The sequence below is a fragment of the Molossus molossus genome, unplaced genomic scaffold, assembly GCF_014108415.1.
Source record: "Molossus molossus isolate mMolMol1 unplaced genomic scaffold, mMolMol1.p scaffold_m16_p_12, whole genome shotgun sequence".
Classification (NCBI taxonomy): Eukaryota; Metazoa; Chordata; class Mammalia; order Chiroptera; family Molossidae; genus Molossus; species Molossus molossus.
In genome coordinates this window covers 38846945-38863397 of record NW_023425347.1, presented here as the reverse complement: position 1 = coordinate 38863397, position 16453 = coordinate 38846945, and the positions used below count along the sequence as shown (strand labels likewise).

The window sequence follows — 16453 nt, the reverse complement described above, 5'->3', positions numbered from 1 at the left end:
GAAACATTGATGTGAAAGGGACACATCGAGCGGTTGCCACCTGCACAACCAACCAGGGCCGGGGACAAACTGCAACCGAGGTACGTGCCCTTAGCGGGAACTGAACCTGGGTCTCTCCGGACCGCAGGCCAATGCTCTAACCGCTGAGCCAAGCCGGCCAGGGCTGTGCCCATTTTTTAATTGGGTTCTTTGTCTTCCTTTTGTTGAGTTGTATGAATACTCTATATATTTTGGAAATTAACCCCTTATCTGATGTATCGTTGGCAATTATGCTCTTTTATATAGTGGGTTCCCTTTCCATTTTTTTTTTTTTCCATTTATCTTCAGATAGAGCAGGAGGCAGATAGGAAGGGAGCGAGAGAGAGAAACATTGATGTGAGAGAGACACCTTGAGTGGTTTCCACCCATGCAACCAACCAGGGCTGGGGACATACTGCATCCGAGGTACATGCCCTTAGTGGGAACCGAAGCCGGGACTCTCCGGTCCATGGACCAATGTCTAACCACTGAGCAAAACCAGCCAGGGCCCCTTTCTATTTTGATGCTTGTTTCTTTTGCTGGGCAGAAGCTTTTTAGTTTGATGTAGTCCCATGTGCTCATTTTTTTCTTTGTTTCTTTTGCCTTAGGCATGGTATCACTGAAAATTCTGCTGTGTGTGCTGTCTGCAATTTTGTTGCCTACATTTTCTTCTAGGATTTTTATGGATTCATGAGTCACATTTAATTCTTTTATCCATTTTGAGTTTATTCTTGTGTATAGTGTAAGTTGGTGGTCTAGCTTCATTTTTTTTGCATGTAGCTGTCCAATTTTCCCAGCACCATTTATTGAAGAGGCTGTCTTGACTCCACTGTATGCTCTTGCCACCTTTGTCAAATATTAATTAAGCATAATGACTTGGGTCTATTTCTGGGTTCTCTGTTCTGTTTCATTTATCTATATGCCTGTTATTATGCCAGTACCAGGCTGTTTTGATTATAGTGGCTCTGTAGTATAATCTGATATCCGGTATTGTGCTCCCTCCTACTTTGTTCTTCTTTTTCAAGATTGCTGTGGCTATTTGGGCTCATTTTTGGTTCCATATAAACTTTTGGAGTATTTGTTCTAGTTCTGTGAAATATGTCATTGGTATTTTGATGGGGATTGCATTGAATCTATAGATTGCTTTGGGTAGTATGGACATTTTAATGATGTTAATTTTTCCAATCCATAAACAAGGTATATGCTTCCACCTTTAATATCTTCCTCTATTTTTTTTTTCGATGACCTATAGTTTTCTGTGAAGAGGTCCTTTGCTTCTTTGGTTACGTTTATTCTAGGTATCTTAATTTTCTGTTGTTGTTGTTCAGATAGAGTGGGAAGGAGAGGAAGAGAGAGAGAGAGAGAAAGAAAGAGAGAAACATTGACGTGAAAGGGACACATCAAGTGATTGCCACCTGCAGGACCCAATCAGGGCCGGGGACAAACTGCAACCAAGGTACATGTCCCTAGTGGGAACCGAACCCAGGTCTCTCTAGACCACAGGTCAACGCTCTAACCGCTGAGCCAAACCAGCCAGGGCTAGGTATCTTAATTCTTTTGCCACAATGGTAAATGGGATTTTTTTAAATTTCTCTTTCTGTGAATTCATTGTTGGTGTATAAGAATGCCATCGATTTCTTGAGGTTAATTTTGTATCCTGCTACTGTGCCAAATTCATTTATTAAATCCAGTAGATTTTTTATGGAGTCTATAGGGTTTTCTATGTACAATATGTCATCTGCAAATAATGAGTTTTACTTCCTTCTTTCCAATTTGGATCCTTTTTTTAAAAATGTCTAATTGCTGTGACAAAGACTTCTAGTACTATGTTAAATAAGAGTGGCGAAAGTGGGCATCCCTGTCTTGTTCCTGTTCTTAAGGGAAATGCTTTTAGTTTTTGCCCATTGAGTATGACGTTGGCTATAGGTTTTTTATATATGGCCTCTATTATGTCAAGATATCATCCTTCTATTCCCACATTGCTGAGCGTTTTTATCAGAAATGGGTGCTGGATTTTGTCAAATGCTTTTTCAGCATCTATTGATAAGGTCATTTTTATCTTTCATTTTGTTTATGTGGTGTATCACATTTATTGATTTGTAAATATTGTACCATCCTTGCATCCCTGGGATGAATCCCACTTGGTCATGATGAATAATTTTTTTGATGTATTATTACTGGATTCAACTTGCTAATATTTTGTTAAGAATATTGGCATCTGTGTTCATCAGGGATATTGGCCTGTAGTTTTCTTTCTTTGTAGTGTCTTTAATTGGTTTTGGAATTAGGATTGTGCTGGCCTCATAAAATGAGTTTGGAAGTCTTCCCTCTTCTTGGATTTTTTTTGGAATAGTTTGAGGAGAGTGGGTGTTAGATCTTTGAATGTTCAGTAAAACTCCCCCATAAAACCCCCTGGGCCCAACCTTTTGTTTGCAGGGAGTTTGTTGATTACAGTCAGCCGTCGTTTATCACGGTTAATCAGTTCCAGACTCTACCACGATAAATGAATTCCCTTGAAGTAGGATTCTTTATTTATATACAGTCATCCCTCGCCACTTTGCGCTTCGACTTTCCTGGCTTCACTCTATCATGGTTTTTTCAAATACTTACTATACGCGATAGAGTGAAGCCAGGAAAGTCAAAGTACGAAGTGGCGAGGGATGACTGTACATCCTCAATTTTCTTAGTTGTTATTGATCTTTTCAAGTTTTCTATCTCTTCCCAGTTCAGTTTTGGGAGACTGTGTGTTTCTAGAAATAGGTCCACTTTGCCTAGATTGTCCAATTTATTGGCGTATAATTGTTCACAGTATGTTTTGATGATCCTTTGTATTTCTGTGGCGTCAGTTATTTCTTCTCCTCTTTTGTTTCTGATTTTCTTCATTTGGATCCTCTCTGTTTGTTTCTTGGTGAGTCTGGCTATGGGTCCATCAATCTTGTTTATCTTTTCAAAGAACCAGCTCGTTGTTTCATTGATCTTTTGAATAGTTTTTTTAGTCTCTATGTCGTTTATTTCTGCTCTGATCATTACTATTTCTTTTCTTCTGCTTGCTCCGGGTTTTTCTTTTTGTTTGCTTTCTAGTTCTTTAAGTCTGTACTGCCATGAACTTCCCTCTCAGCACTGCTTTCGTTGCGTCCCGTAGATTTTGTGTTGTTTTCTGTTTTCATTGGTTTCTAGGAAGTTTTAAATTTCTTCCTTGATCTCCTTGGTAACCTATTTGTTATTTAATAACATGATATTTAGCCTTCAAGTGTTTGAATATTTTTGTTGTATTTGATTTCTAGTTTCATGCCATTGTGATCAGAGAAGATGCTTGATATGATTTCAGTTTTCTTGAATTTGTAGAGACTTACTTTGTGTCCTAAAATGTGGTCTATCTTTGAGAATGTCCCTTGTGCACTTGGGAAGAATGTATATTCTGCAGCTTTAGGGTGAAATGTTCTCTAAATATCAATTAAGTCTAACTGATCTAGTTTGTCATTTAAGGACTGTGTCCCTGTTAATTTTTTGTCTAGAATATCTATCTAGTGGTGTCAGTGGGGTATTAAGTCACCCACTGTGATTGTATTGCTATTGATCTGTCCTTTGAAGTCTTCCAGAAGTTTTGAAATATATTTTGGTGCTCCTGTGTTTGGTGCATATATGTTTACCAAAATTATATCCCTTTGATGGATTGATCCCTTTAATATTATGCAGTGACCTTCTTTGTCTCTTATTATAGCCCTTGTTTTGAAGTCTATCTTATCAGATATGAGTATTGCTACACCATTTCCATTTGCTTGGAAAATTTTTTCCACCCCTTCACTTTCATCCTGTGTGAGTCATTTGTTGTGAGGTGGGTTGTTTTATGAGATAGATGTTTTATGTAGTCTTTGAATTTTAAAAATTTTAATAAATGTATTGAACTTAACAGAAATATTCCTGTATCCCTCTAGCAATGGGCAGCATTCAGGCAGAGAGTGGTCTTCCCCAAAGGAAGCAGAGATGGATTTGGATTGAAGCATATCTCGTTTCTTTCAAAGCGTATACATTTCCACTTAGTAGTCCTTGAGAACCTCCTCTGTGTCAGGCACTGTGCTAGTTAGTTGCCTTACGTGATGCATCATTTAAATCTCCAAACCATTTCACAAGGGAGGAAACTGAGGTGCAGGGAAATTAGTCCCTTACCCAGGGTCACACAATAAGTTGTGGAGACAGGGTTTATCCACACTGTGGTTTGCTTGAGCTAGAAGCTCACCTTTCCATCATGCTGTTTTCTACTCTTATTCCTCTGGCTGCTGTAGTCATGATTCAATAGAAAGTTTTGTTGTATGTGTGAACTCTATTCATTTCAAAAGTTTTAAAATGAGGATTTCCGAAGAGAGCTTTCTTTAAAAACCCTAGTCTGAGGTGAACTTCATTGTGGCTACTGAACAAAGGGAAAACCAAATTGGAGCGTGAAACATCATTTTCCATTTTGTCTTAAATAAAAATCCAAATTCCAGCATTTTCCACAGACATACTTGGCTTTTGACAGAAATGCTGAGTTGTAGAAGCACTTTTTGCCAGCAAAGATTTTTTAAAATTCACTTTCAGTTAATCAAGGAAGTGTTCTCGTTGTATAGAAATGAAAGCAGGGTCATCTCTGCCTGATGCCTGTTTCAAACATGTAAGAAGTGCAGTAGGAGCAAATGCCAGCCAAGGAGAGAGGGTGAGCAGGAGGGGCTTTGCGGCTTTCTAAAGCATCCCGAGTGAGTCAGCGCGGGTCTCCCTGCGGACGTTGGCGCGTGAGCTTTGAAGTCCCCCGATTCAGATTCCAGCGACCTCAGTGCCTTCAGAACCGCCACCATGACTTCCTCTGCCAACTCTCGTCCTTGCAGGTTTTACTGATGGGCCACCTTTAGGATTACTGGCTGCTGAAATAGAAGAAAAATACCTTAGGATTGGGAATTCAATTCCTGTGTCCTTAGTCTCCCCTCTTGCTCTATCACCCAACTGCTTTTTCTTGCACTATGGTTTTACATAGTCTCCTCCTTTTTAATGGGAGACATTCTGTGTCCTAGTAGATGATGAAATAAAGGTCTCCAACACAAACACGCCACAGACCAGTTAGAAGTAAGTCCTTGTCCTTTTGCTCTGGTTCGTTTTGGGTGTTTGACAAGTGAAATGAGGACCCACGATCCTGTCAAGAAATAATAATGTTTGTATAACTCATAGCTCGGAGCATTTGCAGGGTGTTATCTCATGGAATCCTATCAGAAACCCCTTATCCCCCACTATCCACTGAAGAAAGAGGGGAAAAGGGCTTGCCGAAGGTCACGAGGTGGGTGTTTCTTCAGCCCCCCAGCCTAGTGCTATTTCTCCCCCACACAGAGACATTCAAAGCATATTTTCTTCCCAGCCTAGCAAAATACATGAGAGAGTTTGGAGAAATGACTCCTTTGGTCATGGTGTATGAGGGAGTCACAATTTATGTAGCTACAGTTGCACATTGTGTCCCTTTGTCTGTCCACCTGTGAGGAAGGTGGAATGGGTGTATGTGGGTAGAATGATGAAACAGATATGTCGAGGCTCACCAAGCATGCACAGCTGGCCCATCTCTTGAACCCAGGTTCCCTAAGAACTAGCTCAGCTTCTCCCCACAATAAGTGATAACAAAAATAAGGTGGTCGCCCTGGCCAGTTTGGCTCAGCGGTTGGAGAGTTGGCCTGCGGACCAGAGAGTCCCAGGTTCAGTTCCCACTAAGCCCTAGTGGCTAGGGGCACGTACAAAATAAAATAAAATAAAATAAAATAAAATAAGGTGGCACTCAGCATTCTCAGTGCTTCCTTTTCAGAAGTGTCACACCGCTTTGCATGCTCAGGGTCCTCATGTCTTTCCTGAGAAGCCCTGTTTTATTTCACCCCAAAGCTCAGTCTTCAGGGTAGCTGGAATGCAGGACACCTGGTTGAATACCTAAAGGGTGGGGGAGTGGACCTGAGGAGAACAGGGGAGGGAATCGGGAGTGGGCAGAGCCTTGTCCCTCACTACCTTACTTGAAATCTCGAGGATCCATGAAGAGGAAGTATGGTCAGGCCCTCAGCATGAGAGGCTGATTTTCAGATTGAGGCAGGATGGTTCTCCTTTGAAAGGATAGGAAAGACTTTGTTCAACGTGAGTGAGTCATTTCTCCAATGTTCATTGTTGTGATTGACAAGATTCTAGAAAACCTAAGTCCCCAGTGGTCCATCTAAACAACACATAGGTACTCCTAAGTGTCGAGAGAAACCGGAGGAGTTATGAAAAGAACATGGACTTTGTCTCTGGGCAGGTGAGAGTTCAAACCCTTGGCACCCTTTCCTCACTTCTTGATCTCGATTCTTGACAGGTTCACTTCTTGCCTTGATTCTTTGTTTGCCTGTAAAATTAAGGTGACAATCCCTGCCAGTTCTAATTTGCAGAGTTATTTTAGGAACTAAGTACCCAAACTTCTGCATTAACTATAATATATTTTATAAATGGAAAGTGTCATTATTCCTTTCGGAAGAAATATCTTTGATCCTTAAGGGTACATACACCAAGCTTGCTGTCAGTTTCTTAAAGCATATGTGATGTGATCTTGAAAATGAGAACAGCTATGAATTGTATGTAATCCAAAAATAAAAGTAGAAGATGGAAGATAAAAATGGAAGATCCCATTTTTTTCCATTTTGGCATAAGTGAAAAAGTGATAATTTTAGCTTGGAGACAATCAATATGACTTTTTCCTTTGAACTTCCTTTTTGCTTCATTATTTTTGAGCTTTTGGACTTACATGTTGACTTTACCCTCTGCTTCCATTATAGGAAATTGATGGAAAATCCCTGCTATTGATGACAAGAAATGATGTATTGACAGGACTTCAGTTAAAATTGGGGCCTGCTCTGAAAATCTACGAGTACCATGTAAAGCCTCTGCAGTCGAAGCATTTAAAGAACAACTCTTCCTAGTACCATCACATCGGGGTCTCAGACCTCAAAAATACATAATGACATAATTTAGTTTCATGTGATGAAACTTTGTAAACAGAATACATACATGTGTATATGTAAAGAATTTCAACCAAATGAAACGTTATCCTATTGGATAGACTAGGCAACCCATCAGCTGGCCTGAATTCAGCTAGGAGGAGCGAGGAGAACAGGTGGGCAGCATGGTTTTCCTGGTGAGTTTGTCAAAGAGAGTAAAATAAATTAATGTTTGGCATGATTAGATACCCTTCCCCAGAAAAGCTTTGAAGTCACAAGGATTTTCTTCATTTCTTCATAGATGGCGTTCCCAAAATTCTTTTAAAATTGTAGTGGTGTGAGCATCTTTTGGTTAGACTTGGGGAAGGGCAGAAAAGAGAAAGGAATTGCTGTCTCCCTTGAATTCCTCTGCTCCTTAGAGCTTGTGTTATTGGGATGGACTTGCCGACACCCTTTTTTACAGAGGGTCCTCACTTGACCTTATTAAGGTTTCACTGGGATATGCTGCGATGTTGGAAATGAGCGTGTATCTTGGCCCCTTCAGAAGCAGACCCGTAGCTCTGAAAACAAAAACCGTGTTGTGTATTGGGGATATCCATCCATGTTCAGCTGGCTTTCACAGGGGGTAATGGTGTTTTCTGCATAGAATTGCGTTTAAATTGGTTCTTTGTTTCCGAAGAAAGCATTTTTTTCACTTTATGGTTGTATTTATAATAATTTGTTTCTGAAGAAATTTGCCAAGAGTTGCAGATCAAAAGGCCTTGTTACTAGTACAGAATATTTTTATATACATTCCTTCATGATGGTGTAATATTTTTTTAATTGCTCTGATGCTTTGTTTGATTCCTGGTTTGAGTACTTGTTTAAAGAACTTGAAGAAGTCAGCTTGCTACATCTCTGTTCAAAGAGACATTTGTTCAATCTCTGTGTGTCAACGCCTTGTTGGATTGGTGCTTCGTGGTTGCAATAAAGTTGCTTCAGTTTATTCCTGGTGTACGTTTGATTTCTTCTGCAATTAGGATTAAGCATTAAAGTTGCTCCTTAAAACCATGGTAAGTTAAACCTTAAAAAAAAATACTATATATATATATATATATATATATATATATATATATATGAGAAACATATAGATCTATATGTGGATTTAACTTCTTTAAAAATGAAATTGTCCAAGTGTGCTTTGTTCCTTCTCATCTCCACCCAACAACAGATTTTAGGTGTCCTTTCAGACAAAGTTTTTTTTCTTTTTTGCTGTAGGCCATTTGGGGTGTGGTCGTGATTTGGGAGGATATTCTGATGAAAATTATGGAACATTCTCCAGACAAATGCCCAAATTCCCACATACAAAAATTTGCAAAGTCGATGGATTCCCTGAAGTTCCTTCTTCCTTTTTCTCAAGTTAGGAATCACTATTTTAAAGAGTGTTACAGTTCAGTCCCCTCCTGCGGTCATTTTTCTAAAGAATACAGAAAGTCTGAAGATGAGAGTGAAAAACATAGCAAATGTTAGTGTGAGTGCGGTTCAAGATACATTCCAACTTAATTGGAATATGGACTTTATGGAGTATCTGAAATTTAAGGAATGCTTTCTTTTACACTTTAAATGGGAGAGAGCGTCACAACAGAGACATTTTCTATCCCAAGTTCTCAGTCTGCCTGAGACACCAACCAGAAGCATAAGAGTGAAAGGCAGAACACAGTTAGCATTGTGGAGAGAGGGTGGTGACAGAGAGGTGTACCTGCGGAGACCTCGGCGGGAAAGGAGGAGCAGGAGCTCGGGCAGGAGGGAGATGGAATGCGGAACTTGGTTACCTTCCTGCGGAGTTCCCCACAAGGGAAATGGTGATGACGTTCGAACCCTCTACCTCAAGGTGATGGCGTGAGGAATGTCCAGGCGCTGCTTCGGTGCATCCACCTGACACCTCTCTCAGCGCAGACTAGGGCTTGGCTGTGAGTGATGAAAACTGCCTCCCCTGCTCTTACCCCACCTGGACAGGTAATGTAAACAAAATAGAAGCTTGCTTCTCTTCGTGTAAATGTCCAGATAGGGGACAGGCATTCCTTGGTATGCCCTCCCATGACGTTAGGGACACAAACTCTGCCTTTCTTTTTGCTCTATTATGCATGATACTCATTCCTAGAATTTCACAGCCCAGAATGGCTGCTTCGTCTCTGGCCATCACTGCTTAAATTCCAACCAGTGGGAAGACAAAAAGGGGAAAGGTATATACTTCCTTTCTTTAAGGATGTTTCCAGAAATTGTACTTAATACTTCCTCTTATATCTTGCTGTCAAGATTCAGTCACATTGCCATAACAAAGCTGCAAGGGAGGCCTGAAATATTTCTTCTGAGAGACCACGGGCTCAATTAACATTCAAAAGTTTTATTCAATTTAATTTTATTAATTTTATTCAATATAAAATTATTCTATAGATAAAGGAGAAAGAGTATTAGGGGATGATTACTGTCCTCAGTCAGCTGGCCGTTGAACACTCTGGACAAGTGACACTGAAAGTGTGTCCTTAGTTGTACTTTTCTCTAGATTTGAACTTGAGCTCATACTCCTGGATGGTTTTTTATCACATTCACCTTTCACAACTATTGGAAATTTTGTTCACTAATCCCAACCTAACTCAATGAAGCTTTAGACCTGTACTGCTCTATAGATGCCTGTCAGAAAGGGGGTGAGGGGAGGAAAGTAAAATATCTTAATAGAAATGCAAACTATTGCCCACATTCCTCTCCGGGCACGCAGATCCATGGCTTCAGCCACAAAACCATGTGTCTGGGGGTAGATACAGAGACCTAGCGTCCTACTGCCCAGGACTGCATTTCTGCACTAAATCCCCTATTGAACTCATTAACCGACAGGCTGGACTGCCTGCCTCATCCTTTGGTCTCTCGGCTCCTTTGGTGTTTTGAGGTCATTTTGCATTTACAGCCCTCTCTCAAAATGACTATTAACACCATCAATGTGAAGACAACTTGATAAACTACATATTTTTAAAAATTAAATGATAGAGAAAATTGCGAACCTTGATGTCAGCTAGGAAATGCGGATTCTGAGGTCACGAGATGACAGTGGGATATTTTGCAGAGAAATACTGATGTGGAAAGATTGGTCCATGTAAAAGATTGCATGAAAGATTCCTTCCAGTGGGCCTCAGAAGAATGCCTTCTGTCTTGGAAATGGTAGGGTGCAGAATTCTCATCCCTAACCCCGATGAGTTGTGGAGAGCAGCAGAGTCAGAACGCAGGCATCAGAACAGGCTGAACCGGATGTAGGATTTGGTACTTGGCCTTCTATTTATTTATCATATGAAACAAGTGATAGAAGTTCATTCATCTCCATTACCGTTCTAGTTTGTATTCGCTCCTTGGCTCTCTTGTTTTCTTTTATCACCACCAGAGCATTCACCATACCTACAATAAATTAGTATTTAACCAATAAAAAAAAGGAAGGAAGGAAGGGAGGGAGAGAGAGAGAAAGAGGAAGGAAGGAAGGAAGGAAGGAAGGAAGGAAGGAAGGAAGGAAGGAAGGAAGGAAGGAAGGAAGGAAGGAAGGAGAGAGAAAGAGAGAGAGAGAGAAAGAAAGAAGAAAAGAAAAGAAAAAAGAAAAGAGAGAAAAAAGCAAACAGGAAAGGATCAAATCATTCCTCAGCCTCTGTTGACAGCTTTCAGGCTAAATTGGCAAATTAGAGTCCGCCTTTCTTCCACCCAGAGCGAAGGCCTATGACAGGCAAGTCCGAGTGCCTTGGCAATACCTGAAGCTGCGTTCCTTCCCTCCCCTGACCACCCCCAGTCACAGGGAAAAGCAGTGTGATCACAATCGGCCACAGAGAGTGGCTGGAAGTACTTGAAATTCAGCAGGTAGGCAGCCTTTGTCTCCAGAAAGCAGTAAAACCACAGACGTCTGAGTCCTTTTCAGATCACACTGGATTTCTATCAATGTGATCTGGGTCTGCAACTAGTATAGCAAATACACATGCCACGCGGGGAAGCACTTTCCCAGTGTAGGTGGGAACGAGCATGGCTTGATGCCAACGGATTTTATGTGAGACCTGTTTAATGTTGAATTTGATTATTTTCAACCACAGGGGCCCAGAGGATATCAGAACCACAACGGAGTCTAAAAAGTAATTGCCACTCTACCTCCTCTCCCCATCCGACATTTGAACCTCCATGATTCATACTCTAGAAACGACATTTAATGAAGTGATTTAAAGGCACGGTCACAAACGGGTCGCTTTTCAGTGGAATCTAAGCTGACATGCTTTCCTTTGGCCAGTGAAGAATGAGCATGTTTTTACAACTTCATCTGCACTCCTCTGGGTGAGGCTGAATGCTCCCATTTATAGCAATCTTTTAATTCTCTAATATTTTGCAACCAGCAAGTGCACACTTTTACATTAACTGTCTGGACCCTGAAGGTATAATGAAATTTAGACTCCTGATCTAAAGCAAAGAGCATACAGAGAGCCTCCTGAGAGTAAGTTAATTCAGGAACTGGAGATTGCAAGCAGATCTGGTTGAAAACGATCTGGCATATTGCATTGGAATGTGCAGCAGATATAAGCACCATTTTTTGATGCTTAGTGGACCTGATGAAAAAGAGACCAACTACTGGCAATCTCATCGTTCTGTCCTCAGCTAATATCCCATGTGAGCATGGATTTTGTCCTCCTGAGCTTAGTATACCCTGTCAGGGGCACACGCTGTGCTTCCATTGCATTAGTGAAATATATCTGTGGAAGAATTTAATTTGGACAAGTCTAATGACCCACAGTTGCTCAGCCGCTCCCATATTTGGAAGCTGAACGCAAAAAGTACTTACTGGTGGTGATCCATCTGCCTTTGACGGTCATTGCAAATGGGATCTGCAGGGGTCAGGTCTGGGCCCAGAGCCATTAAGTGTTTTCTGTAATGATTTGGAGGACGAAGTTAAACAGTCAAAGAGCTGACTGCAGTAGGACAGATATGCTTCTTAGGAGAAAACTTGTTAATTCTGCTTCTAAACCAGGAATGGAAGCCACAGGAAGGAGGGAGAGGGCTTTGGGTGCATTAATGAGCAGCTCGTTAGCTTCATGCTGTAGCTCCATAGGCAATTAAATAGTTTGGGTAGCATTTCTGGCCAGTGGTTGCAGCAGTTCTCCAGAGAGAAAAAGAGATTAAAACGTCACATCCAAGTTCGTTTGGTGACTGTGGCTGTCTTGTATCTCTGTGCACCTCAAGAGAAGAGTTGTGTCTGGCCTATACCAGGGCAGAATAACGGGGGAGCCTGTGAGTAAGGCGAGAGGAGTCTTTGATCACCCACACGTAGGTAGCTATATTCATTAATGTTTGTTTACCTCAGTTAGGCAGGGTGTTCCTGTCAACAGTTGTCTCTAGGGGGAAATCAGGAAAGCTGGGGATGTCAGGCAATCTCCAAACAGAAAATGTGCCCCTCCTCCATAGAACAAGTACATGGGCAGACTACCACCTTTATCATAGCACAGGCGGAAAGAGGTCAGTGAGTAAGTGTAAATAACACCGAACATACTTATTACCTATGGAGCAGGCCACGGCCCCGGGCAGCCAGATCTATAAACAAGATAAGGGAACATGTACCACAGGATAGCACATGCTGTCACCTAGGTAGCACCCATGGGACATTTTAGGTCACAGAGCTTAGAGGCCGTAAGCTTCCAGAAAAGCCAGGTAATGCCACCAAGGAGAGATCTGCCCCAGGGGTCCCCGGCTCTGTCAGCTGTGGGACATGTCTATGGCAAAGCTTTCAAGTTGAAATGTCTTCTTTCTGAATTAAAGGTGGCCGAATCATTCCATCAATTGTGTTTCATTTTGAGGAAAACTCAGTAAAACTCTTCAAACAGCCAGCATTTCCTGCCATTAAGAATCAGTGTTTGGGACAGTGGTCTCTCTCCGGTGCCTGGAGTCGGGAACAGCAGAGGGTACACTGTGCGGCAGTGGGTAGAGCCGCGGGCGCTGGTCCAGGGCAGCCTGAACTTGAGTCCAGCCCCACCCTTTATTTGAGCGGGAACCTGGGTAAGCTGTACGGCTCCTCTCCGCTCAGGCGCCTCAGCAGAGAGCAACGCGGCCGGCCTGGCACTGGCCAATAAAATACAACACGAGCCACATAGGGAATTTTCAAAAGCAAAAAGAAACAGGAGAATGAAATAATACATTTAACCCAAAACATCCCAAATTTACCATTTCCCTATGTAATCAATATAAAGTTATTAACTATACACTTAACAATCTTTTTTTATGTCTTCAAAATCCACTGTGTATTTTATTCCTCCAGCACATCTCAATGAGGACAGAACAGGCCGAGTGTGTCAGCCAGGATTACTTTCCGTCGAAAACCCACACAACAGTGACTTAGACAAGACAGAATTTCTTGGTCATGTGTTTGAGGTCTGAGGGGAAGCAGATCAGTGTTGTTATGGCCACTCCATAACCCCTGGGCCCCAGACTTCTCCTAGAGGGCTGCTCCACCCCCCCCACCCCCCCGACACACAGCTTCCACACAAGATGGCTTCTTGAGCTTCAGTTTTCACAACTGTGTTCCAGGCAAGAAGAAAAGGGGGGAAAGTGCATATAGCACTTTCACTTACATCCTTTTAACAAGAACTTAGTCATTTGGCCATACCTAAGGGAGGCTGGGAACTGTGGTCTTTGTTTCAGGCAGCCAAGTAGCCAGCTAAATAAAGACTGGAGGGTGGGCACGGTGGGCAAGCTAGCAATCCTTCCACGGTGCCAGTTTCATAAGGCTGATGGAGGATTGAATGAGACTATGATATACAGTCAATGGTACTATATGAAAAGTGAATTAAAGTATGGTTTTATTACTATGATCTCACTCCAGTTCAAGCCCAGCCAAGTCACGAACCCAAATACTGCTCATCTGATGCATCCTAAAGGCAAAACAAATACTTTCTTAGGTCCTTAGATATTGGGTGGTTCTAGAGCTTTATCTTTATAAAGGCACATAAAAGAGGGGGGGGCTCCCTGCATTATTTAAGCTCCATAAAAAAATTGTTATGTTGAGTTAAGTGAAATATGCTAAGCAAAATGCATATTTCTACTGGTCTCCAAAGACCTAAATAAGTTCATTTGAGGCATCTGTGAGTTCCAAATACATCCTGTCTCTAATTAAAAATGAACATTCAATGACATTCAAAATAGTTTTTCGAGCCTAATGAAAGGGAGATTTCTGATACCTTTGGGTTAATAACAAATAGCAAAAAAAGAAAAAATAATAAAGTTTTAAAATCTGAGTAGACTTGCATTCATTAATTTGAGTCAATTAGGTTGACATCAGTTTGTTTAATTGTCTATTTGGGCAGATTTCATAATGAATTTTTAATGCTAAGGTGACTTCTCCCAGCCACCAGAATGCCGGTTATTCATCAGTCTTCTGTATGGTGTGCATACAGAATGCAGAGTAAGTTAACATTGCCTAATCAACACATGGTTAAAAAGGAGAACGGAGTTATGAGCTCACAGAGGAGGAGCAAGGGAACACTGGATGAGGAATCAGGAGACTGGGGTCTGGTCCCAGGTCCACTACTGACTTATCTGTAAGACCTTGTACAAATTTCTTAGCCTCTGTTGGTTCAGTTGCCACCTATGTAAAAATCAAGTCCAACTGGAAGTTTACTTCAGCAGGTAATTTCTGTGAGTTTCTGAAAATCAAGTTATTTAAGCTATATATATCACTGTTCCCCTTAACCAATCAATGAAAACTCACAGCATTGTCATGTCCTACAGCGTCATTTCCCCTTCACAGATGTTCTAAGGTTTCAGTCTGGTTGATTCTCTCTTGGCTGTGCAGTGGGCTGGGAACAGTGGGCTTGGGAATGTTTGAGTTGTCTGGTTGTACAAGCCTACAGCTTTAAGTTTAAGTCACTCTCAATGGATCTCCTGGTGGAAGTATCTCCCTTTTAGGAATAAGATCCACAATCAGAGCCTAGAGCTGAGAGGATGGAAGAGCATAAATTTCCCAGTGGGTCCATTCTCATTTCTACCCTTTGGTTACCAGACCCATGCTTCTACATCTGGGGACATAACATCACACAAGAGCCAAGTACTTGATGGATATGCTGCATCCTGGAGGATGGTACTCCATCATTACTTGGCATCATCACTGAGCTGGCACCTCAATTGTGCCTTTAAAAGACCTTTCATTTCATTGCTCTATCAGGTCAGCAGCTTCTGGGTGGTGCAGTATATGACAGGACCAGAGGATCATGTGGTCATATACAGACTGCCATTTTATTTCAAAGTAAGTCCCTTGGTCTGAGCAATATTATCCAAGATTGTGAAAAACCATTGGATAGTACTGCCAGCTGAGTCCCTGTAGGCAGGAAAGGCAAACCCGTATCCAAAGTATGTACCATTCTGGTGGTGTCACTGCCCCTTTCAGAGTGAAAGGGGTCCAATGTATTCAACTTGCTGCCAAGTAGATGATTACTGTTCTCAGGGATTGGGTGGCATATGAAGTCCCCACTTGATGTTGGTCTCTATTGCTAGAAAGTTGGATATTTATTAGTAACAGTTATGATCAGTAATGGAAGGCAGAATCCCATGCTTTAGGGCCTATGTATGGCCTCCATCCCTGCGACTATGACTACTGTATTTATGAGCTCATTGTGCCAGCACTAGAATCACCAATGACAAAGGATGACTAACATCAACTGGCCAAGTCATTCTGTCCACTTGATTGGTCAGTGCTTCTTCTGTCATTGATGCCCTTTGATCAACATTATGCAATACAAAGATCTTCACATTGAACATCCACTCCCACCATGACTCTTGCTCAGGTCTTCATTTATAAAGATGACCGAGTAACAACATGGAGAAGTTAATGCCATTTAAAGAAGAATTTATTATTTATATTTCCTGAGAAAAGAGGACATGCCACACCATGCAGGGCCACAAGGAAAGCATTAGGTTTTGGTCAGGAGGCAGACTCAGGAGCGAAGGGGAAGCCTAGGCCAGAGCCTTGACTGGAGCTGCCATGGGAAAGGCCAAGCAGGACAGGTAAACAGTTTGGAACTGGCTGATTTGAGTAATTGCCACAGGCTAGGCACAGGGGCTGTCTCTAGCTGTCTGGTTCTTGGCCCTGGGTTGACTTAGGGCAGGGAACCTACTGGCGTGGTATGTCAATTAGGTAAAGGAGGCGGTTAGATTGCATATGAGAGGTGTGCTCCCAAGTAAGTTGTAATTTTTATGAATTAGCTATCTCCGAGAAGGGCAATCTCTCCCTGGGTTTCTAAAAACATCTCAAAACATCATAAAATACAGAAAATAAAAAACATGGTTAATACATACAGATGCATTCACAAGCCTCTTTCTTCTTTCTAATCTGTCAATCTTGCTCTTTCTAAGACCCTGACCAACCAACTAAGCCATTTGCCCATAAGTTTTTATATATTCTTACCTAAGGCTACTTTTCTTTACACACAAAG

General features: G+C 41.6%; 1 protein-coding gene across 4 annotated transcripts in view; it reads left to right on the top strand.

Moving 5' to 3' along the window:
* SAMD13 (sterile alpha motif domain containing 13) overlaps positions 1–7968 on the top strand; it is a 49403-nt gene extending 41435 nt beyond the window's left edge. For 2 of the 4 annotated variants that reach the window (XM_036256679.1, XM_036256680.1), the window contains exon 4: positions 6822–7968. In XM_036256679.1, the coding sequence (XP_036112572.1) occupies positions 6822–6965 (144 nt within the window). In that variant the 3' untranslated portion in view covers positions 6966–7968. The remainder of the gene's footprint in view (positions 1–6821) is intronic. The other 2 variants (XM_036256682.1, XM_036256681.1) reach the window with 2 other exon arrangements.
* Positions 7969–16453: the final 8485 nt, after the last annotated feature.